The sequence below is a fragment of the Emydura macquarii genome, unplaced genomic scaffold (genome assembly GCF_026122565.2).
Source record: "Emydura macquarii macquarii isolate MOO-44397 ecotype Brisbane River unplaced genomic scaffold, CSIRO-AGI_Emac_v2 contig_67, whole genome shotgun sequence".
Taxonomy (NCBI): Eukaryota; Metazoa; Chordata; order Testudines; family Chelidae; genus Emydura; species Emydura macquarii.
Window position 1 is genome coordinate 5,994,929 of NW_027130204.1, and position 24,745 is coordinate 6,019,673.

Consider the following 24,745-nt stretch of genomic DNA (forward strand, 5'->3'; position numbering starts at 1 on the left):
TCGAGACTTTCAAAGTAAATATTTACCTTCAGTGGGAGCTGTGTGTTTATGCTGGCATTGGAAATCAAAGCCAGTGCACACAGGGGAAAATGAAACAGCGCGATAATTCAGTGTAACACAAAACTCTGGGCTACTCTGTGCCAGGAACACGCTCTGGACACAGTGAGGCACCACTCTGGAGGATGCTTTGGATTTCTCTTCTGGCCCCATGAGAAATTTTACTGCTCATACCCTTTAGTGTTTCATGAAGGAGGGGTCCAAACTGCCCTTATGGAAAAGCCCTATTGAATTTGACAACAATTAAACCACTAGGATACCATTCAAACTCTATAGAATCTAACTGACAATGCAATCCTTTCTGTAGAGCTGGTAAGCCAGCCTACCGAACATCAGAGAATGACAGCCCTGTGCCAGAATTGTATAGGATGGCTTAAAAAGTCTATGGAAAGATACCATTCTCTATTAAGTCCTATGATCTTTTCCCAAAAGGACTGAATAGGCTGTTCAGGAATCCTTGCTTCTTCCCTACTCTTTCTCACCATCTCGGTGAGTTCAGGCAACCAAAGACTCTTGCAGGTGTGATTCCAGTCCTGAACTCCCACCAGATCAAAGCTTCTCACATGCTACAGAACAGCTGTGGGATTTCATCACCCCAAAATGCCTAGAATATGGTTCCCATGGGGTTCATGGTAGAGTCAGGCAGCTTGCTGAGTTCTGGGGCACCAACAGTACGCTTACAATGCTGCAGTCAAAGGCAAGTCTAAACAAGACTAAAACTAGTGCCCAATGTAAGGAAATGAGAGACACAAGCTGGGTGAGGTAATCTTATTGGACCAATTTTTTTTAGGAAACTCATGTAACTATAACACTGCAAACATTTTTTTTAGGAAACTCATGTAACTTAAGAAGCAGGCTCTGACACAGAGCTTCTCAGAACGTCTCATGCAGCACATTTCTCAAAGAGAAATATGACTAGTCAAAGTGACCTTTTTCACAGGAATGTGTTAATTCTGATGAAAAAATGTGGATTTTCCTGTGGGAAATGTCCATATGACAACTCATTATACAAATAATACATTATTGTTTCACCTTAAAATATCACATTCTTCTGGTTTTTTAAAAAACGAAACTGACATTTTAAGTCAAAATGCTGATTCAAAAGAAAAATGTTCATTTCAAGCTGGTTTGAAACAGGCGAAAAACAAAAGCTTTTGGATGGAAAAGTTTCAAGCTAGTATTGGAAAGAATGGCACAATCCAAGCATGTCTGGCTTAGCATGATAAACTGTCACTAATTCTAACTCCATCCCAAAGTCTGAGTGAGCACTTGCATTCATTCCTCTTCCCAGGGTACCCCAGCGGTCAAAGCCAAGGAGCACTAGAAGGGTTCCCTCACCTGAACGAACATCTCCTGAGCTTGATCATCCTCCTCACTTATCCCTCCGTCATTGGCTTTCCCCGAAGGAAAGGTGAAGAAAAGATACAGGCACTGCATCAGAGCGACGGGAAGGCCGGATTTGATGATGTTCCACCGTGTTCCCTGAATATAAAAAACAACGGCTCACGCACACAGAATATTGCATTTCTCCCTGAGTGAGTGTCCATTCACCATGCGGCCTTGTCTAGTGCTCTGGGCGTGGGACAGTCAGCCGGGGACTCCTGCATTCTATCACTGCAGTCACTTGGAAATTCTAGGGGTCACTGCTGTCCCATGTTCTGTGTTTATGGCTCCTCCTAGCCTATATAGGCATCTGAAATGTCCTGCATTAGAAAGTCTGTAATGGGAGACATGCAAGGGATCTAACCTGCAGTCTGACTAGCAGCTAATATCCATGTCTGCCTCATCTTTAGCCACTGGGGACTGACTATAGCAACTGAGTGTGATGCTAAGGCCAGGAGCTCCCAGTTCTGTCCTGGGTGCAGCGTATGTGCCGTTTAGCAGAGGACTGCATGTCTGCAGCCTGCTGAGTCATTGCACGTACATTTTAGAAACAGCAAGATCAAAAGTAAGAGGCAACCTTTACAAGAGACTTGACTTTTGCCGCACTAATAAATTCAATTTCCTCCCCTTCTCCAGCAAGGCCTTGTATTAACTAATCAACTACAGGAATGAGGAAGTATCAGTTTGGCTGTATGGGCTTTCAGGGAAGTGATCAGAACCAAGCTCAGTGGAGGAAGGGGTGGGTAGAGTACAAAGCTCAGAGAGTTCTTGTGCTACACGAAATATCAAACTTTTAAAATCTATGAAGAGCACAAATCTCACTGCAGCTATCACACTGTGCCTCCATCAGTAAATCAGTCTAAAGGCCTCTCTCCACTGTGTAGATAATGCCAGCAGCTCTGCTATGTAAGATTTTAGTTTCATATATTTGGATGAGAAGACACCCTGTCTGTGCTGCATGAACATCAACTGTCTCATGGCTCTTTTAATAGGAAACAAGGTTTGCAATGGAACCCTGGGCCAGATTTTCACCCTCCCCTGCTGTTGTACAGTGCTGCTGCTGCCTTCCTGCACTTCAGAGGTGGCTGCATTCCAATGCTGCTGTATGTAGACAGCTTTTAAAGTCTTTAGGATTCTTCAGGATGAAAGGTGTTTAAGGCAGGGTGCAGACTCCAAGCACGTCAGCAGCAGATTGCTAGCTCCCTGCAGAGGTCTTCCCTAGATGTAAAGCTTGGAGTAATAAAGCAGGACTGGAGACTGAAGCCCATTCAGGGGAAAGCCAGGGGAACTGAAAGGGAAGCAGAAACAGTTGCCTGGCAGGCAGAGTGGGGAGGAGATTCAAAGGGGCCAGAGCTCCCCTGGCAGTTCACTGCAGGCCAGGTTGTAACCCACACTGGGTTTTATGCTTGGGGAAGAACATCTTGGTATAACCTCTGCACGGTAATGCTCAAGGATAAAGCCTCGGAGACATTACTCACTCAATGAAAGCTGGAGGCTCTGCGACTGGAGAGATTGCCCCATTCCTCTAGCTCCACGGCCTTTAAGGGGAAAAGGTGCATTTTTGCTTTCTCTTACCGAGTCAGTCTTGGAGAGCAGGTACACTGATCTCAGGAGCATGCAACCATTTTCTTCTTCCCCTTTCAGCTGCAGCAACTTCCCCACGGCCAGCCGAGCATCCTCTGTCATCACAACAGGTGACTTCAGTTTCATTAAGGAAGCTGACAACATTTGTACTGAGCAACGTTTAGTGCATTGGGTGAAACAAGCAAAACTACATTAACTAAGGGCCTGACCCAAAGCCCACTGATGTCAGTGGAAGGACTTTAATAGTGAGCAGTTGGTTAATGCAAATTAGTTGGTACATGACGTTTACAAGCTCCCCGGGCAATGCCAGCACAGTTCATAAGATCTGTCAGCCGAATAGTTCAAGGAATTTACAGTGGCCCCTGGGAAAGCTATGCAAGGCTCACAGTCTTTTTTTATGATTATTTTTAAGAAAGAAAAAGCACTAAAGAAGTAAAACACAAAGATTTATTACAATCTTCCCCAGGTAGATCAGAACACAGGGAATGCAAATGGTTCAAAGCAAGTGAAATTGACACAGGGGGCCAAGCCCACAGCTGGTGTAATTCAGTGAAGTGCCATTGAAGTCAATGCCCGTTTATACCAGCTGAAGATCTGGCTTCATATTTGCCATCCCTGCTTCCCCACCCACCCTCTGAAATGCATAGCATAATATATTACAGCTGATGGTTAAACTTAGCTCACAAACCACATAGGACTGAGCACATCCCAGACCGAGCGCCCTGTGGCTATTACCTGCAGGCTTGCCATTTAGCTTCTTCTTGATTTCTTTGGTCAGAAGTTTGGACACCTCACTTGCTAAAAATTGAATGTTGGGGAAGGAGATTATCCCAGCAGACTCTTCCCAGGCCTGAAATATAGCAAATGGGAGCAAGTGTTTAGGTGTTTTTGATGCAGGATGTCCTTGTGGATGGAGGAGTACTCAGACACGGTGGACACATGTGAATTGGGCAAACCAGGGTTTTCTATTCTGCCCCACCAGCATATTTCCTCAAGCAACATTTGCCAGACTGAGATGGCAGGAGTCTGAAGTTAGAACCAAGGTCCAATAACATACTTTGAATTACATTTCAACTAATGTAATGAACTGGCGAGCAGTGGTGTACACACACGCTCACTACTGGATAGAATTGGAATAGCTCAGTTATGAATCATAGGCCCTGTACACTGCTCACTGCCAACATTATTTTTAATTTGTGTTGAGTAACACCTAAACTGTGCTAGCCACTTTCCAAACACATAAGACATAAAACTCGCCTTCAGGAGTTTACATTTAGAACTGGCTGAAAATTTTTGAACATAACATTTTCCTTTTGGAAAATGGGATTTTGGCTAAGTCTTCCAAGGGAAGAGAGAGATTTGAAAATCTAAATAAAACATTTTGAGTTGATCAAAGTCCCAGGCACTGTCAGCTCAGCCACAGAAAGATCATGGCAGGACCAGAACTACAACTCCCAAGAGGCACTGCATGGGCTCAGCCAGACAGAGGCCACAGTGGGACCCAAGACTACAATTCCTATGAGGCACTGCAGCAGGGCAGACTGATTCGGAGTTTCAGGCTGACAGACCTAAACTTTTTGATTCAGGAAAGTCCAGGTTTCATTTAGATTGAAACCAGCAAAACTCAATATTTCCCAATCAAAAACATTTTTGGAAGGCTTCAACATTTCAACCCTGTCCCCAGTTTGAGATGAAAACAAATGTTGGAAGTTCAATCCTGCAGGATATTCTGGTATTTCATTTTTTCAACCAGCTCTACTTACAATCTACAAGGAAACGAAACAAAGGGTGGGAAAAGGAACAGAATCACCATTCTCCTCTGGTTCATTAGGGAGTACACTGTGCTTTTGGAGTGGGAGTATGATTTCCAGGTCCCTTATTGCTGTGAAGTTGAGAGGCCATGGTAGGCAGCACAGCAGTAATTTAAAAGCCTAGCTGGGTAAGGCTTAGCTACAATAGTGTAAAGCTAGAGGGCCACACGATTCATTGTGGCTGAGCTGTGCACCTAGCCTGCCTGCTGTGGACAGGCCTCTCGCTCACCCACTCTGGCCAGAAAACTCTGCTGGAAGACAAGCTCTTCCGCTTTTCCCAATTCTCACCAAAATCGGTAGGGTTCTGCCCACATGCCTAGAACTGACCACCTCACTCTGGAACCCGCAGGGGGTATCATTGAACAACTACAACCCATACTCAATGGGGACCCCATCCTGAAAGAAATCTTTCCTGAACCCCCTCTTCTGGCCTTCCAACAACCCCCCAAGCTCATCAGCAGGAGCAAGCTCCCCACGGACCAGGACTCACCAACTTGAAGCTGCACCAGACCCTGCCAGAGCAACTGATGCAAAACCTGCAGACATCTCTCCACTGTTAGTGATCAACACCCCTTCCAAGATCCAGGGGTCCTACACATGCCTATCACAACACGTGGCGTGCCTCATCTAGCGCACTAAATGCCCCCCCCAAAATTAGTCTGAAACCAGACAATCACTACGTTTTCCACAGAAAAATGACAAAAAAACAAAAACCCCACATCACCCGAGGGTGAACACTTCTCACAAAGCGATCACTCCATATCTGACCTCCCAGTCCTCATTCTTAAAGGAAATCTGCACGATACTTTAAGAAAACAAGTCTGGGAGCTTCAATTCACAACTTTGCTAGACACTAAAAATCCTGGTCAATAAGGACACGGGATCTGTAACCCATTAACCCCCTTTTTTTCCTGTAACAACAGGGGTGTTAATGGGCCACTTCACCTTGAATGGACCCTTAGAATTGTGGTGCACAAACTTTTGTAGCCAAGCCCCACCTTACCATTCACAGATTTTGTCACGCCCCTCCTCCATTACTTGTAATCTGAAACTGCGTTCTTTTGCACATTGGCGGAAGGAATGATAAATATATCTTTATTACTAAATTTATAAGATTAGGTAAAGGTTATTAGGAATTAGTAAACACAGAGTATTACAAACTGCAAACATATGTTTTTAAAGAATTTTCAAATGAAAAACAAACAATTAACCGTTCATATTAACTGTTCCTTCTTCAATGAGACAGATGGGCCTGCATTTCTGAGTCAATGACATCCGTGCTCTCCTTTATCTCTGAAATTGCTACTCTGAAATCATTTTCTACTTGCAGGCGTGAACACTGTTTGGCCTCAGATGGCCACCAGCTTGGCGAAGGCTGTCTTGTGTAGCTATGTGGATGCGAATGGCTAATGCACTTCCACAGCAACTGCTGAGTCTCCTGGATACTCCTTTTTCACAGAGAGCAAAAGCTTCCCAGCATTTTTTTCTTTGAATTCCATCAGTGGGGTGTGATCACTTGACAGCTCTGACAGCATTTCTTGTCAGGAAGAGGGAGACCTGTAGCTGCAAAATCAGTGCAAAAAGGTTTCTAATCTGATCAACCTCTGCTGGCAATCCATGACACTTGTCCCATAACTCTTGATGGAGATTTTTCAGGTGATTGGAGACAACTTCATCAATTTGTTTGTGGTCAAGTTGATAGTCTCCTGTGAATTCCCTGAGGCAATGGAAACTGTCTGCATTTCCATCTTTATATTTCTCCCTCCACCGAGTGAGCTTCTTCAGGAATGCAGAAATCTTGTCACCAAGCAGCAAGATATTGCTGTTCTTTCCTTGGAGTGAAGAGTTCAGCTCATTTAATTTCTCAAAAAATATCTATGGGATAGCAAAGAATCAAAAGCCGTCTTTCATTGGTTAAGTTTTCAGTCAGTGCAGGGCTGTGTTCTGACAGGAAGAGATGGAGTTCATCCCTGAGACTGACGACAGGGTGAAACACCTTCCCTTGAAACAACCATCTGACTTCCATATGCAGAAAGAGTTTGTCATATTTCATTGCACAGATTAGAAATTAGCCAGTTTTTTAAAGGTCTTGCTTTTACAAAATTCACAATTTGCCCCGGATCATTCAAAACCTTGTTTGCTCCAGGTTTCAGTTTTTTTAGCAGCTGGAGCCTCACAGTGTATCTTATAACGTGTGAATGTAATGTGAGGTGCAAGCTGAGGACTGAAGGGGACCCACCATTGCAGCTCTGCCATCAGTACACAGGCCAATGCAATGAGACCATGTGCTCTGAAGAATTGATTCACAAGATTGACAATGTCTTCTCCCATAGTTCACCCCTCAAGCCATTTGCAGAGCAGCATCTCTCTCTCTCATAGTAATACCTGACAAACACACTGAGCTGATATCGGTGCTCCTATCAGAGTGTATGGCAAACTTTGCGCTTTGTTTGACTCTAGTCAAAAGTTGCAATTAGATAGCTTCAGAAAGTTCATTGATGCACCCACTCGTGCTAATTGTGACAAAGGAATAGTTTTCAAAGTTTCACCATATCTATCTCCATGCACAATTTGACACATCTTTACCACACCTGGTAATACTGAAGCCTCACCAGTGGTATGTGGCTTCATCGACTTAACAATCAAGTATGCTACTTCAAGGGATGCTTTCAGAGCTTTTGATGGTATAGTCCCTTTCTTTTTTCCATCATGTCCCTTTGACTTAGCATGGTGTTTGAAAAAATTAATATCTTTATTTGCCTGTTCAGAATCAAGTGTCGTCTGAGCTTTAACGGCTTCATGCTGTCATTTGCTAATACCTCAGAACACATAGTGGTCATTGGTCATGATTGACAGGAGTCCATGAGAATCCCAGTTTTATATATTCATCTTGATATTTTCTTAATAAAACTTAAAGGTTTTTTGATATGGGTCTCCAACCTCCGGTTTTCTTTTGGGTGAGGAAATAATGGGAATAGACGCCTCTACCTCTGTGTTGGTAGGGGACATACTCTATGACACCTATTTGGAGTAAATGTTCTACCTCCTACTGCAGAAGGGGCTTGTGAGATGGGTCCCTGAAGAGGGGCGGGGAAGGGGTTTGGATTGTAGGGATGGAGGTAAAAGGGATACTGTATCCAGAGTGGATAATTTCTAATACCCATTTGCCCATTGTTATGCTCACCCAGTGATGGTAAAAGGGATGTAGGCAGTGTCTGAATGAAATGGTGGATGTTAGGGGCTCTGGCTATGGCGTTTAAGGGTGGTCATGTAGACCCTCAACCAAATTCTCAAAATTGTCTCAGCCTGACGTCGATGGCTGTTGGGTTTTCTGCCGGCAGTGCTGGGGCCTTTGTCTGGAGTGTGGCTGCTAATACCGTCTGTTGTGCTTATAATGTTGATATCTAGAGTTGTATGGTTGGTACCTGAAGGTTCTCCTTCTTGTTGCAGGTGTGGCGATCCCAAGCATGCGGAGCGTGGCCCTACAATCCTTCATGGTATGCCCTCATGGGTCTTATCTGCGAAGAGTTTTGCTTTATCAAAGGGAAGATCCTCATTCGTCGCCTGGAGTTGTTTAGGAAGGGCCGCGGAGTGGAGCCATGACGCCCTGTGCATGACAACTGCAGTTGCCACTATTCTAGCTGCTGTGTCCACAGCGTCGAGGGAAGCCTGCAACATGGTTCTCACAACCAATTGACTTTCTTTTATGAGGGACCGAAACTGTTATTTTCTGTCCTCAGGGACGCAATCAATAAATTGGGATATCTTGGCGTAATTGTTGTGATCATAGTTTGACAACAATGCACAATTTTGCTACCCTCAGTTGTAGTGTGGCCAAGGTGTAGACCTTTCTGTCAAGTAGATCTAGTCTTTTGTCCTCTTTATCGTGTGGTGTTGATCTGTTATTTTGTTGTTTGTTCTCTGGTTAGCAGCTTCTATGACCAGTGAGTTAGGAGCTGGGTGAGTGAAGAGGAACTCAGTATCTTTAGCAGGGACACAGTGCTTTTTATCAGCCCTTTTGCAAGTAGGAGGGATAGTGGCGGGTGTTTGCCAGATGTGATTGGCGGGCTCTCTCGTTGGTGTCGGTGCCGCAGTCTGCTCCGTGACAATTCTCGGTGCAGATGTGCGTGTAGATGCTATCAGCACCGTCGATGTTGTCAGCGCCATTGGTGCCTCAGAGGTTGTCTGTGCCGAAGGCACCGTGGGTACAAATAGGTGCCGACGTTGCAGACTCGGTGTGTGTCAGTGCAATGCCGGTCATTGGCACCGGGCTCTGTGTCAGTGCCGATGTTGTGACGGTTACTGCCATTTTGCGGACCATTGCTTTCAACGGTGCCAAATCAGATCAGAGTTGTTTCATTTGGTACCAACTCCTTTGTCCTTTCCCGGTGACCACCTTCTCTTACTCTGCTCCATCGAAGGTGGGATAGAATGCCTTCTTCTAGACTTGTCCAGCGAGCTGTTAACCTGTCCAGGGTCTGAGGCAGGTGTCAGAGACCTCTCCATAAGTATTAGGTTCGGGCAGAGATCCCTGTCATGCCTGGCTCTAGCTTTTAGGTTCTTGCAGTGGATGCTATTGTGGGCGACATGCCCTTCGCCTAGGCATCTAATGCATTCCGAGTGCCTGTCCAAAGCCGGCATAGTGTTTCTGCATGAGACGCACACACCATTTGAAGCCAGGAGAGCCTGGCATGATATTCCCATTAACCATGAACTACAGGATAAGTCTGAGGGAATTTGGGGGGGAGGGAAGTAAGGGAAGGATTGAGGTAAACTACAGGTAAACTAACTAACTCTAACGAGGAAAAATAACCTATTAACTACTTTTTGAAGCAGGCTACGAAGAGTTGCTGAGGGCTCCGTCTCAGACTGTGGACGATTGAGAAGGTACTGAGGGGGTTGGGTTGTGCGTGCACCAAAAGGGTGCCAATGGCACCGTGAGACAGGGATGGTCCGTGCACGACCTGGACGGGCACTGCTGACAAAATCTCCAATCAAGCACGCGAGGACGCGCCAACACCTGGAGTGGAGCACCCACAAGGACTCTACTCGAAAAAGAATAGACACTTACAGCCGAGCCAGTCTCACATTTAGAGACGTGGGGACGGGAGAGGAGAAGACAAACCACAGAGAATACATGACCTGCCCAAGGCTGGACAGCGAGTTAGTGGCACAGCTGGCAACAAAACCCAGGAGTCTCAATCTCCTGTTCCCTGCTCTGGCTGTTAGATAGTGTAGGTTAGTGAAAAGAGCACTGGACAGACTCAGAAGGCCTGGCCAGGCCTGCTGGGTCACCATGGGCCAATCTCTGTGCCTCAATTTTCCCATCTGTAGAATGGAGCTAAAGATACCAGGTATTATTATTACATATTTTTTTCATCAAAATTGGGGAGGGGAAGAAGTGACACTTTGTGGGCTTCTTTATTTAGTAATTTTACCCATTCTAAATGGCTGGTTTTCCATTGTGCTAATCAAGTCAATCATTTACCATTTTTATCCACAGAACAGGTTTCCTAACTTTCTTCTCCAAAGCATCAAAACACAATCTGGACTAAGGCCATTGCACCAAGCCAATGGCTCTAGGGCAGACGGAGCTACTTTCACCCACAACTTATTTAACATTTCTATTGCAATAATGACTAACAGCCAGGTTGGGGCTCCATTGTGCTAGATGCTATACAAACATATAGTGCATGCCTGCTTACAGTCTAAAAGATAAGACCTACGAGCTGGATGAGACAAACAAGTGAATGGGACAAGGTAACGAAAATAACAGGACATCTGCAGTTCCTACCCAATCAGGAGCATACATCGCAAACTGTGAGCCCCTATGCAACGCGAGCAAGGGTATAGCAAGCTGTCCCTTTGTTTCCTATGGCCTGGTCTTTACCCGCAGTGGAACCCACTGACAGCAAAGCCATTGTTTTCACAGAACAGCTGCTCTTTGAGCAGAGAGCTTCAGCATACCTGGAAGTGACGGGTGCAGAAGACAAAGCAGGGAGACAGTCCAGGGCTCTCCTTCTGCTTCACTGAGAGAGAAATGCCTCTGTATCTAAGTTCAGTATAAGCTGCAATGACTGTCTATATTTTTGCTACAAATGAGCAAAGTGTGATTGCACCGTGCCCCCACCAATTCAGTTTTTAACCTCTCTCTCTCTCTATGTATATATATATATATATATATATATAAATGTCAAGCCAACTTAAAATAATGTTCTTGTAACTGAGAACCTATGCTGTAGATATTTGGTCATAGATTGCCCCACTACTGCCCTTGCATGAGACACATGGGTTTGCAATGGCAGTGATAATTCAGCTGGGCAAAGAGGACTGCAAGAAATCCATGGGCACTTACTGAGACGTAATGGTTGTCGCTATGCTGCCTACCCTTGCCACTTCCAGGTGACAACAAGGATAAATCTCCAATCATGGGTCCCTACCACTTAGGAGAATTCTCACTAGCCACTAGCAGAATAGGGCACAAGACACATAGCTCTAGAGTTGCGATTGGACCTACACCTTCCTCGTAACACAGTGCCAGTGCAAAAACCTTGCTGAAAGACCACCTCGCTCCCAATGTGCAGTCCAAGAGAGGAGTTGGATTCAATGGCTAAATATTGGTCTCGGACACTCTCCCAGTTCTGGATATTCTCTCTCCCCAGACACGGTGACGAGCAGGTGTCATGCCCAACTTGCTGCCAGACTTGAAGGTCAAAGTGACTCCCCTCCGTAGCATCTGGCTTTACGGGCGACTCATATAACACACCTCAGCCTTCTCACCCATCCTGGTGGTTCCTGTTTCTTTCCTATGACACCTTCCTGTCTCTGTAACATCTGCCACACCCGCCTCTCCTGTCCTGCGCGTGCAAACAAACTGCACCCGCCTCAATGAGTCGACAAAATGCACTCCGCGGCTTTACATGGGGTTCTAACTCTACTAACAGGCGAGCTCAACAGAAGATCCTTGGACTGCTGTGCAGAATGACAGACCTTGTCACACTTCTGTTGGGGAGGGACTTAGTGTTCCTCTGGAAGCATCAGTTTCTGCCCAGTGCTAAAGAGCAGGATAGGAGATCTTGGCTGGATCAATGGCCAACCACATAATAAACCAATAACTCCAACCCTCTCAGCAGCATGAAGAACCACAGGAGAAGCTGTAGGGGTCGTGCTGCCATGGCCTGGCTTGGGTGTGAGTCACAGGCACAACGGGTGATGTGTTGTCCTTAACTCCATGAGACCGTGGGCCTGGATGAGTCACAGAGCCCCTGTGCTCTGCGTATGTAGAACCCTAATCCCTCCTCCTGCCTACAGCAGTCAGAAACAACTAAAACGCTGCTTAAACATAAAGGTTCCAAGCGTGCAATGGCCATAGAGTGATGCACAGAGAAAGGAAAGGCCAAAGATGGGGGGGAAGATACTGTGAAGGGCAGTCCTCTTAAATAGAATGAGGAATTGGGGTTTACAAGCCCTCCCCTCCCACGGACGAAAGCCTTATGACATACACAAACTGACCTGGGATTTTGGTTCCTAAATCCAGGCCGGGAGGGAGGTGTAACAGAGAGAGGGATGATTTCACAAGAAACGGGGCAGAGGGAAGATCACATGGTAAAAATCCTGATTCTCTTCAGAGTTAAAGGGCTACATTCTCTATGGTGTAAATCTGCTGAGTTCTATGTCACCTGACACAAAATGCTCACGCTGGACAAAGTGCTGTTGCTTTATCCCAGAAAACAGGGAAAATCCTTCGCTGAAAACATCATAATTAACCAATGGCCCCCGAGGAGTTCACACCTCCCTCTACGGATCACAGCATAGCCAGTTGAGGGCTTGAGGAATTTAAAAATCACTATCAGTGAGCAGTAGTGAATTTTGGGAATTCATTTTCCACCAGCAGTCACTAGAGGATACGTGTGGAAAGCAAACACACAAGGGGTGTGAATATGGCCAAGGCAAATATGTTTAAAAATGCGACGGTCTCTGTAGTTCTGAGCATGCATCCTGGGGAAGAGAAACCCTTCCTCCTAGAGCAGGCTAAAGATTACTTTTTCACTACAGTGGTATATCAAAAATAAACATGACTTCCTGTCTTTCTGCATCGCTTTAAATCTTTAGATTTCTGGCTCTGGGTGGACATTTAAAAGAACTTCTGCAACAGCAAACTGGATGGTTAACATCCTCAATCCTTCGAAAGTTTCACTCTAAAAAATGTCCTTTCTTATACCCCACAGCCTCCCCTAGGGAATATCCTTGGTGCCACTCCTAGAGCCAGCTCCACCATCCTGCGCTGCCAGCGTTCTGGGATGGGGACAGGGCTGGAGGAGGGAGAGGTAGATTGAGGCAGGAGGCAGAATGGCTGGACATCCACCCTGTGGATTCTACACCCCTACGGTAGCCCAGAGGAGCCACTTCAGAGGTCAGGGATGCCCTGACCCGTCCCTAACATCTCCTGAGAGCAGGGGACATGCATCCAGCTCTCAGGGCCCGATCCTCTAAACTCACTACCACAAGGAGTTTAGTGAAGTGACAGAGCCGCCTCATCCTCGCTAGGGGCAAGGGGATGCTGGTGCCTTGGCAGGATTGACCCCTTGTCTTTTAGAGGAGAGCTGCCGCCTGTCCTGTCCACTCCGCTGCCTCGTGACCCACCAGCCTCGCCGGCTAGATCTCTGCTGCAGCCATGAGATGTGATTGCCGCCAGCATAGACGTACCCAGGCCAGCAATAATCTAGCTAGCTCAGGGGCCAGAGCAGCAAAGCCAAAGCAGCTTCACTGCTGATTTCTTTCCCTTCCTACAGAGTTGATCTCTCCTTCCCTTAACAAACCTGGATTCCTGGGTGCGTGCCAGCCCCTGCCAGATACCCTCTGGGGGACTGTGGCTGGCAAAGGCATCCCCTAATCTAAAGGCAGTGTGTGTGTGTGGTGGGGGGTCCCAGAGAGAAGCGCTGCTAGGGAAGGAGAATAGAAATTCAGGGCATGGTTGCCCCGTTCAGGGGTTGGGAGTCACTGCTGCACTGTCCCAGGAGACGCACAGGAAGGGGAGCAGGGGGGGCACCACACAGCCTCTAACGTGTTTTAAAAGCACATGGGCCCTGACGACAGAAACCTGCCAAGCCGATAAACACCTGAGCCAAAGCAGAATAAGGCTGAAATCAGGAAATAAGGAAGACAATCAGAGTTTTGCCATTGAGTCAGAAGGGCCAGGATTCCCCCCTTGCCCCCAGTACAAAGTCTGTTTCAATGTTGGTAAGCCGTAGACAGGAGGAGGAGGGCAGCTTCCTGAGCTTTTGACAGTAACACTTGTATGCAAACAAATCCCCAGGGGAAGGAGGAAGTGGCAGCTGAGTGCGGCTTTCTTTTGCTTTGCGCCTTGTAGAACACTAACAGGGCCGTTGTGCTACACAAATCTCAGAGTAACCAGCCCGGCAAGCTGGAGAGGATGGCGTAGTGGGGGAAGGCTCAGGTTTAAAACACACAGGCTCCCCAACAGCACACCTTCAAGTCCCACAGCACTGACTCAGCCCTTCATTGGTTAAGCAGTCCACAAAAAAGGAGAGATGGATGAACAGCAAGTGTTTGCTCATGTATTTGTGGGGGGGTATTTATTCACTGCTTCTGAGAGTTCAGACGCTGCCTCTTTATCGATGAAATATCGGCCAAACCCTAAAGAGTCATGGATTTTAAACAAGCGACTCTGTCTCTGCAAACCTGCACCGGAAAGGGTGCTATTTATCAGCTGTCATGGGCCACTTCGTGCCTGACAGGCACTGCCCTGAGTTAGGGAATGTGCAGAATCGCAGGCGTGGCCTTCCCGGGGCACAGGATCAGAGCCATATAGGGCTGGAAGGGACCCCAAAACGTCATCACGTCCAGCTCCTTCATGGAGGCAGGACCAAGTAAACCTAGATCATCCCTGACAGGTATTTGTCCAACTTGTCCTTAAAATCCTTCAGTGGTGGGGATTCCACAACCTCCATTGGAAGCCTGTTCCAGAGCTTAACTACCCTTAGAAATTAGAAAGTTGTTCCTAATATCTAACTTAAATCTCCCTTGCTGCAGATTAAGCCCATTACTTCTTGTCCCAACCTCGGTGGACATGGAGAACCATTGATCGATCACTGCCCTGCTTATAACAGCACATAACATATTTGAAGACTTATCAGGTCCCCCCTCAGTCATCTTTACTCAGGACTAAACACAGAACCATAGGGTCAAAAGAGACTGCAATGGCCATCAAATCTAACCCCGTGCCAAGATGCCATCCATGACAGATGGCTGTCCAGCCTCTTGTCTGATTTTTCTTACAGTTAGGAAGTTTTTCCTGAGATTTAATCTGAATCTGCTGTGCTGTAGTTTGAACCCGTCGCCTCTTCTCCTGCCCTCTGTGGCGAGAGAGAACAACTTTTCTCCATCTTTTTTACATGGCCAGTTTTTCTAAACCTGACCTGTGCAGATAGATTTCTAAACCTTTTATCATTTTTGTTGCTCTCCTCTGGACTCTGCAATTTGTCCACATCTTTGCTAAAGTGTGGCACCAGAACAGGACACAGTTCTCCAGCTGAGGCCTCACCAGTGCCAAGTAGAGCGGGACAGTTTCCTCCCGTATCTTACGTGCACAACGCCTATTAATACACCACAGATGGTATTAGCCTTTTTCACACCTACATCACATTGTTGACTCATTTAATTTGTGATCCACTATGATCCCTCAGATCCTTTTCAGCAATACCACCTCTTCCCCCTTATTTCCCATTTTGCAGTTGTGCATTTTCTTTTTCCTTCTTAGGTGATGTATTTTGCACTTGTCTTTATTATATTTCACGTTGGTGAATTTAGACCAGTTCTCCAATTTGTCACGGTCATTTTGAATTCTAATCCTGTCCTCCAAAGTGCTTGCAATCCCTCCCCGCTTCATGTCATCTGCAAATGTTATAAACCTACTCTCCACTCTATTACCCAAATCATGAATGTAACTTTGTAATAGTAATGGACCCAGGACTGACCCTGTGGGACCCTATTAAATACAGCCTCCCAGTTTGACAGAAAACAATTAATAACTACTCTTTGAGTAAGGTCTTTCAATTAGTTGTGCACCCACCTTATTGCAATTTCATCTAGACCACATTTCCCTAGTTTGCTTATGAAAATGTCACATGGGATTGTGTCAAATGCCTGAATAAAAATGAAGACATATCACATCTGCGGCTTCCCCCCATACACCAGGCCAGTAGCCCTGTCAAAGAGGAAATTAGGTTAGTTTAGCATGATTTTTTTTTGGCAAATCCATGCTGGCTATTCCTTATAACCTTATCCTTACAAATTGATTGTTTACTAATTTGTTCCGAACTTTTTCCAAGTATCAAAAGCTAGGCCGACTGGTCTACTATTCCCCAGGTCCTCTTTTAAAAGACAGGCACCATGTCTGCCCCTCTCCAGTCCTCTATGACCTACCGTCCTCCCTGAGTTAGTGAAGATAGCTGCTGATGATTCTGAGATTGCTTCAGCTAGTTTCTCATCAGGCCCTGCTGACTTGAATACATCAAAATATTCTTTAACCTGTTCTTTCCCTATTTTGGCTCGTGTTCCTTCCCCATTGTTGTTAATATTAATTGTGTTGAGTAGCTGGTCACCATTCACCTTTTTAGTGAAGACAAACACAATAGGCATTAAAATGCTTCAACCTTCTTGATGTTATCAGTTATTAGCTCTCTCTCCACTCTAAGTAAGGGACTTACACTTTCCTTCCTCTTCTTTTGCTCCCAGTGTATTTAAAGAACTTCTTTTTATTGCCTTTTATGTCCCTTGCCAGGCATAAGTCATTTTGCGCCTCCCAGCACAGAGGGAGAACAATGCACACCCTACACTACGCTCCAACCTCAGCCCACCTCCCTGCCTCTTCCCAACTGCCCCTGAGGCTGTTTGGCCCCCAGGGGGCAATTTACATGGAGCAATCTGTGCAGCTATGCAAAAGCTGTGAACAGTCCAGACTTATGGTCCCCACCTCCCCACCCCATCACAGTCCTATTAAGAAAGATTGCCTTGACCAGCTAGGGAGCGGAAACAATGACTTCGGTGGCTAATCAACCACATACCAGGATAGCAAAAACTGGTTATTAAAATGCGGTATCATCAATAACAACAATCTTTTGCAGGAAAATGTCATTGCGGGAAGAGATGTCTGAAATCTGGATCTAAATGTTCTGGCCCATCGCAACTAGGATCTTCAGAAGAGTGTGATTTTTACTCGCTGAGAATCACAGTCAGATTGAGTTGGAAGCCCAGGCACCCTTTATGCAGCCATCAGATATTTGAAATTAGGAATGATTTTCTATCCACTTCGCTAGGTTCAGACGCTGTACCTACCACTGTAATATCAGAGTTTCTTTCCCCACTCTGGCTGCCTATTTGTTCCCAGTCAAACAAAGCAGCACTCCAGGTTTCAATCAAAGGCAGGAGATGTGGGAGATGGTGGGTGTGACCCCTCTGGGAGCAGCATTCAATGTCCTGCAAGCCTCTTGCAAATGGGAACGTCTGCAGTATGGACTAGTGGATAGAGCACTCGATTGGGACTCAGGAGACTTAGGGTCTATTCTAACCTTGTCCAATGGCCTCCTGAGTAGATCACTTCACCTCGCTGTGACTCAGTTTCCCCTTCTGTAAAACGGGTTAGGACGGGAAGTACATATTGCAACAGACACATGAACTTGTAGTCAAACCACCAGACAACATCATTGTTATGGTTAACTGGCTTTCATGTAGAAGTGTGACTTCTGCTTCCTTTGTAAAGTGCTTTGAGATCTACTGATGAACAGCGCTGTGTAGGAGCTAGGGATTATTGTTCCAAAAATTCGAGCTGGACATTGTTTACTCTGTGCTTCCTATCCACCAGGTTGCTTAAACCAGACAGTTTGCTCATCCCAGCCTAAACTGTGCCCAGACCTGATCCCCATCCCTTCTTCACAAGGGACACAGCTGGTGTAATCCTTCCCAGACCACACCAAATCCCAATCTCGCTTTGACTCGTGCCCACCCACTAGCAGATCTCTTGCTCCCATTTGCCCAGTCTCCCAAAGCGCAGCTCTCCAGTACAATCACACACATGGCAGGGGCTGAAGGACAAAAGCCCCTGCCATTCCCTACCGAACAGAGCCCAATGCATATGGAATTTATGCCCACCCACAGTGTAAATGACGACTACGCAAGGTGCAGGGCAATAGAGAATTAGGGATAAAGCCTCTCGTCAGGTCCCTAGCGCAGCAGAAGAGCAAACCTTTAGGAAGAGGGGAAGGAAGCACAGCAGCCTCCTCTGCTGCTCTTCTGGGATGAGGAAAGAAGCTGCTTGCTCGTACTCCAGAAACTGCCTGGCTAGCGTCTCCCACAGCAGATCGTGGCACTGGACCTGCCCCTCCCCGCTGGCCTTGTGCTGCGCCGTGGCTTCCATGTCATCGTCGAGGCCTGTCTTCTGCCCCGTCTCCTCCGGGAAATCCCCCTGCGGCTTTGCGAGCTCCTCTGCTGGGTCCATACCGTGGCCAAACAGACCTGAGTATAAAAACAAGGGTTAATTTCTTGCAGGATTTTCTACGAAGAGCTGATTGGCTGTTTCCCCTGTGCAAAGAGCAACCAGAGATTCAGTCTCAATGGCTTTCTTTTCAGATTAAAGGCAGCCACAAAAATATACTCTCCAGGAGAGAGCACATGGTGTGGGTCTCTCTTGTAACATGCTGCTCCAGCTGTCTCACCAAATGGCAGCCGCAGACCCTTAAAAGAGCCCCAATCCAAAGCACTTAAGCATGTCAATGGGGCTGTTGATGAGCCTGAAGTCAGGTGCCTGCTTCAGTGCATTGCTAGATGGGGTGCATCCTCCTCGGAACTGCCAGGTGTAAACGAGATGATTGGCATAGCTTTGCATATAACCCTGATGGGGGGTAGGGGAGGGGATTTATCACTGGTGAAAGGCAGTGGCTGGCAGCTCAGCGTGGAGCAGCTCTGTGCCACCCTGCCTCAGTTTCCCTCCAGCCTCTTCCTCCTCATTCAGCTCAGTTCCCACCCCCACCTCTGCCCACCTCATTCCCTGTCTATTCCTTTTGCCATCACCACCACTTCCTTCTCAGGGCAGGTTCCATGCTGGCGGTCACCGAATGCCATGCATCACAGCTGCCCCCAGCGGCCACCAGCTGCAACTGCAGCTCAGCTGACTGCATGCGATCCAGGTTTTGCTGCAGGAATGCATGATACCAGGCTGTCTGCCTCTGCCTTGAAAGCAGGAGTTGGGGCAAATCAGGGAACTGCAGACGACTAAAGACAGGAGGTTCTGGTTACCGTTTTATACCATCTCTCTTTACAGTCATTTAATTGTTACAGCTAAGCTCTGTACTCGCTGCTGAGAACAACCCTCACAAATAACATGCAAATGCTGTAACACTAGCATAGGCTTTACCTGTTGAACAGAGCAAACCCATAGAGCACTGGGTTAGGAGTCGTGAGACCTGGGTTCTAGCCCTGGCTCTGCCATTGGCCTGTTGGGTGACCTTGGGCAAGTCACGTCCCTGCTCTGTGCCTCAGTTTCCCCATCCATAAAATGGCGATAATGATGCTGACCCGTTTTGTAAAACAGTCTGAGATCTATTGTGAAAAGCACTACTTAAAAGTGAGGTGTTACTACTAGCGGGTGCACACTTTGAATATACCTTTCAGCCCACGCAGGCGACAGTCAGAACCTTGCCACCACTATCGTCAGCTGATGCCCTTGAGGGTGGGAGGGCTGACCAGAGTTGAGCAGCTGGCTGGATAGGGGTGCAGAGTCCACTGAAGGGGGTCTGGCCAAAGTAGGGGAATGAGACTCTTCGAGCAGTCTGATTCCTACTAAAATTAGTCCCCCAAAGCAACCTTTTGGTGCTGCAGGCAGGGGAAGCTTTATAGCACCCTAAACCTATTTTGAAGTCATAGCCTTGTCCTTATATCCAGAGTGTCTGCTCCCTGCCATGGGCCCCTGTGATGTCAGCGCCTCACTCCTGTGTCCAGAATCATAGCAATTAGGTCAGAGGAAATCAGGATTTTCCAATTCGCACCAAAAAAAAAAATCAATAAATTTCTGTACACTGACACCTAGAACATTCCCTGGAATTTTGGAATTGATCAGATACATTTTTCAAAAAATGATCATGAGAAGACAGAGAAATGCCATCGAGTTATAAATGCTCACTTCGCTTGGCCAATTTATTAATGCAATATGAACTAACGTGAGAGTGACCCCTTTAATACAACATTACACTCCATGCACAAGTAACATGTAGAAAAACAATGGCATACTTCCTATGCATATGAAGTACAACTTTACCTGTACTGATAAAGTGTTAAAGGCAATACAGCCAACTCATGCATTTAAAATTCATGGCTCCCCAAAAATCATGAGGTTGGCTTAAAAATCATTAGATTTTAAGAAAATGCTAAATTTGACATTCTTTCTAGTTGCCACCTTCTGCTTTCTGAGCCTTTAGGGTGTCACATTCCAAGTTTTTCTCATCGACGAGGGCTAGAAATGCTTTTATTTTTTTAAATTAAAGCTGAGATTTTCATATATTCACAGGACTCCAGGAGCTGGGGGTGTTATCCAAAGCACCAAATACCCTGAGATTCCTAATAAAATCATGAAAACTGGCAATACTGTAGGTCACTTTTGAGATAAAAAATAGAACTAAATGAAAATTGGAAAATTTTCCATGGGAAATTACAATATTTCAGTATTTGTTTTTATCACAATTTGGGACAAAATGTTAAAATATCAAAAAGTTTAATGTAACAGAAAGTTCTGAAAATTTTTGGTTCACAAATGTCAAAATATTTCATTTCAATATTTCCAAATAAAGGAAACATTTTGACATTTCTGAATCAACATATTTTGTTTCAATTTTTGATCCAAATTGAAACATTTCCTTTCAGCTTGGCTGGACATTAATCTGTTTCCCCCTGAGGTGCCCTTGTGCCTTATGGGAGTTGTAGTTTGTGTGGCTCATGCCCCCATTCTTCTTTATGGGCTGTGCTTCCTGGCTAACCAACATCTCCCATGTTGCCTTCTGGTCTCCTGACTCCCATGATGCACCACATCAGTTCAACAAGAGAGAAACCACAGTGCACCCTGGGAGATGCAGTCCAGCCAGGGACCCCAGCCTATAAAGTAGAATATGGGACATAAGGCACCATAGGAGATGAATGTTGAATTGACCCAAAATGTGGGGCTGATCTGAAATAGTTTATTTTGATTTTCTCAGCAGAAAATTTGTTTTCCTGAAACTGCATTTTCTGTTGAAAAAATATTTTGAGGGAAAATCCCCAGCCATCTCTACTAAACGTATTTTAAATTCCCTCACCACAGCCAGATTACACCATTAAAGCTTAACACTCATTTGCTCTCCATTACACACACTGCTTATTTACTATTGGCACTTTGTCCAGCTTGGGCACTGAAACCAAACTGGTCAGTTTCACTCGCTGGTTCTCATGCAGTAGCCCAGGCTCAAATGCTAAGGATATTTTTTACCATCTCATGGCTGTTCAGTGGCCCATGTGGAATGAATTGGTGGTCATAGCACTCTTCTTAGCAGACAGATGTCTGAGCCACAGTTGGCACTGGTCGATACCCTTTGCTAGCAGTCACAGTAGCAAGGCGAAGGGGGAAATGGATATGGAGACAGAGCTAATCGGGTTAGTTCTGTAACTTCAGGTCATGGCTGTAGGTAGGGCACCATAGGAGAAGCTTGCTCCATCACTGCCTAGATTGTATTTATCTCTGTGGATAATCAGGAGACTTCAGTCTTCAAAGATTTTGATCTGACATGTCTCACCAGCACCAAGTTTAAAAAACAGAAAAAAAAAAATAATTAATGAAGACAACACTATAACATTGGCAGAAAATGTTCCATGACAGCCCTGCAGAAAATAAACAGGAAGGCTACATGTCTCATGACTGGGCGGGTGGAGCGTTTGTCATTCTTTATTTTTAGCCTTTGTAAGAAGACATTTAGCTTGGCCTCAGTCCACTTCTGAGTTGCATATTGCATCAGAACAGTCAGGGCTTTTCAGAGGGGTCTAATGAAAAGCTTGTTCAGAGCTTGTTGTTGTCAAAGAAGCAGCCTTCACCCTTTGCAACAAGTCTAAAGGGCATCCCTTCTTCATAACAGAAGTCTCACCACCCCAGTGGTGGCACTGCAAAAGCTAAAGCCAGTTGTCACCAGCAGGGAGAGCGCTGGATTTAGCTATTTTTCCACCTCTATGGCCAGATCCAGCAAATGCTTCTTCAGGTGAGTAACGCTCACAGTACAGTCCCATGGAACTCAGCAGGATTACTTGTGTGAGTAAGAACCCAGAAGCTGGTCCAGTTATGATAATAAGACCATCTATCTTTCATATGGCACTTTTCATCAGTAGATGTCAAAGCACATTACAGTAGAGGGCAGTATCATTATCCCCATTTTCCAGATGGAGAAAGTGAGGCACAGGGAGGCCAAGTGACATGCCCAGGGTCCCCCAGCAGGCCAGTGGCAGAGCCAGGAAGAGATCATATTATTTGATAATAGACAAATTTATGAACTCTTTTTTGACTAACCATTTGTTTAAATAATCTATTTTTTCAGTATTAGCCCAGTTTAAGTGAGGCCTACTCACATAAGCCAGGCATGGCAGATTCCTTAGGGTAAAATCGTGCCCCTACTGAACTCAATGGGAGTTTTGCCAGTGACTTCAATGGGGCAAGGATTTCACCCTGATGTCTATGATTCTGGCATTCTGAGCCTGTATAGTTAAGTAAAAGGAGAGGGGGAAAAAACAGGAAAGTATTAGTGGCATGTATCTAATCAGGGCTGGAAATACCCTAAATTGAGGTCATTGTGCAACCTCAAAAGTCCAGGTTTGGTCAACTTCCCTTTCACCTAGAACATAGTTCCCTGTTTCCATTCCAGAAATGGAATTTATAGAGGAAAACCACTGGTCTCTAATCTAGGTGTAAATATCATCCCTTCAAAATGGAGCCTACAGTCAGTGCTTAGTTTTTGCCAGGGCTGAGCCGCTGCACTTTTAGACTTCACAGACTTCACGGCCCTGGCTCCTCGGGGCTTGCCGCATCAGTTATGAAAGTAAAAACAAAAAAAATCCTTGAGCCCCAGCTCCTCTTTCATTACAAATTAAGCACAACCTATCCCATTACGATATTGTGGCCTAGGGGGAAGGTGCATTAAACTTCAAGCCAAGAGACATTGAGTTAGTGGAAAAGCTGGATTAACTGCTGTTGAACACATATTTCTCTTCATAATGGTCCCTTTTTAACCATAACAGTCCCTTCTGGCCTTAAAATCTCCGAACCCCTTGACCTTTCTATTCCTCTTAAAAGCATAATTATTCTGCTAGATAGATCTGTTACCATGGAGCTAGAATCTGAGCCCTCTGTACTCTGAACCATCTAAACCAGTGGTTTCAACCTATGGTCCACAGACCCGTGGGGGTCTGCAGACTATGTCTCAGATTTTCAAATGGGTCCACACCTCCATTCAAAATGGGTCCGCCAATGAAAAAAAGGTTGAAAACCACTTGTCTAAACAATTTTAAAAGGGCCCTGGGCTTTCTGTTATAGCCCACCTTTAGTACCGATAATGGCTCCTTAGAATCTAGCTATGAAGCGCTGTTTTCTTTTCAGTTTTGACAAGTTATAAAACATTTTTACATACAATAAAGACAATAAAATATTAAATACAAAAAAGTTTTAAAAAGGGACATGAAAGTAAAACTATATAAGAGGCTCATTGCTGTCATTCAGAAAGTGGCAGCAGGTACAAGAGGAGAAGTGAAATTTACTAGTACAATTTTATCTATTGTTCTAAATGAAATCTGTGTGAAATCACATTGCAAAGTTGCTAGGCCTTATCTGACTGAAAAGGGCAAATGAAAAGTGGGTTTGGCAGTGAGAAACAATCAGAGCTGACACTACAGTCCTATCAGCCTCCCTAGCTGAATCAGTGTAGCTCTTCTTTTGTGGTTGACTTTATCGAGAATAAATGGTATCTACACAGGACCCATCCCACCACCAGACCACATTTTAGTTCACTGTTCTATTCTGTCTACCAAGTACCAGACTGCTCAGAGCTTGAGAGATTCAACCAAATGATCTTGTGAAATAATAAAACAGTCAGCTGGAGACAGGTTCCAAAGCAAAATGCTGGATCAGAATATATGAGAAGTTTGGCACCAAACTTTGCAGCTTGGGTCTCTTTCCATAAGCAGTTCTCTGCTCTGGCTGTACAATAAACCCCAATGTTCTGGTGAGCATTAAAAACAGCTAGGTCACTGAATCAAAGTTGGAAGCACTCTTGCATCCCTAGTCCATTCCTCTCCAGCCAGGCAAATACCATTGTTCTCCAGTGAGAACTCAGATACATAGGGACTAGTTTAAAATGTCCCCAAATGATGAGGTTTCAACCAGCTCCATCAGGACATTGATGTTTAGCCGGCTTTTGTTCTCATCATTAAAAAAGAAAAGAAAAAGAAAGCTTGCAATCATCTTGTCAGGTCAGTTTCCATGGCCTGAGAGATCTCACTGATTGGAAGTGTCTCCTGATATTCAGCATACATTTTCCTTTACTTACTTTCCTCCCATACTCTCTAGATCTACCGACTCTTAGCACCTGCACTTAATACATAAATTAATAGATTCTAAGGCAAGAAGGGACCATTGTGATTATCTAGTCTGACCTCCTGTGTAACATAGGCCAGAGGAGAATTTTCCCCAAAATAATTCCTAGAGCAAACCTTGTAGAAAAACGTCCAATCTTGATTTAAAAATTGTCATTGATGGAGAGTCAACCATGACCCCTCTCCGTCCTGGTTATTTGTGCCCTTCTATGCTTGTAGACGGTATCCTATTCCTTCAT

At 45.5% G+C, this 24,745-nt stretch overlaps 1 protein-coding gene across 1 annotated transcript in view; it reads right to left on the minus strand.

The window, feature by feature from the left end:
* WDFY4 (WDFY family member 4) overlaps positions 1-18,351 on the minus strand; it is a 204,580-nt gene extending 186,229 nt beyond the window's left edge. Inside the window, exons 1-4 of the mRNA XM_067538932.1 lie at positions 18,100-18,351; positions 3,760-3,874; positions 3,016-3,119; positions 1,396-1,539 (exon numbers count right to left, since the gene is read on the minus strand). Of these exons, the coding sequence (XP_067395033.1) occupies positions 1,396-1,539; positions 3,016-3,119; positions 3,760-3,874; positions 18,100-18,351 (615 nt within the window). The remainder of the gene's footprint in view (positions 1-1,395; positions 1,540-3,015; positions 3,120-3,759; positions 3,875-18,099) is intronic.
* Positions 18,352-24,745: the final 6,394 nt, after the last annotated feature.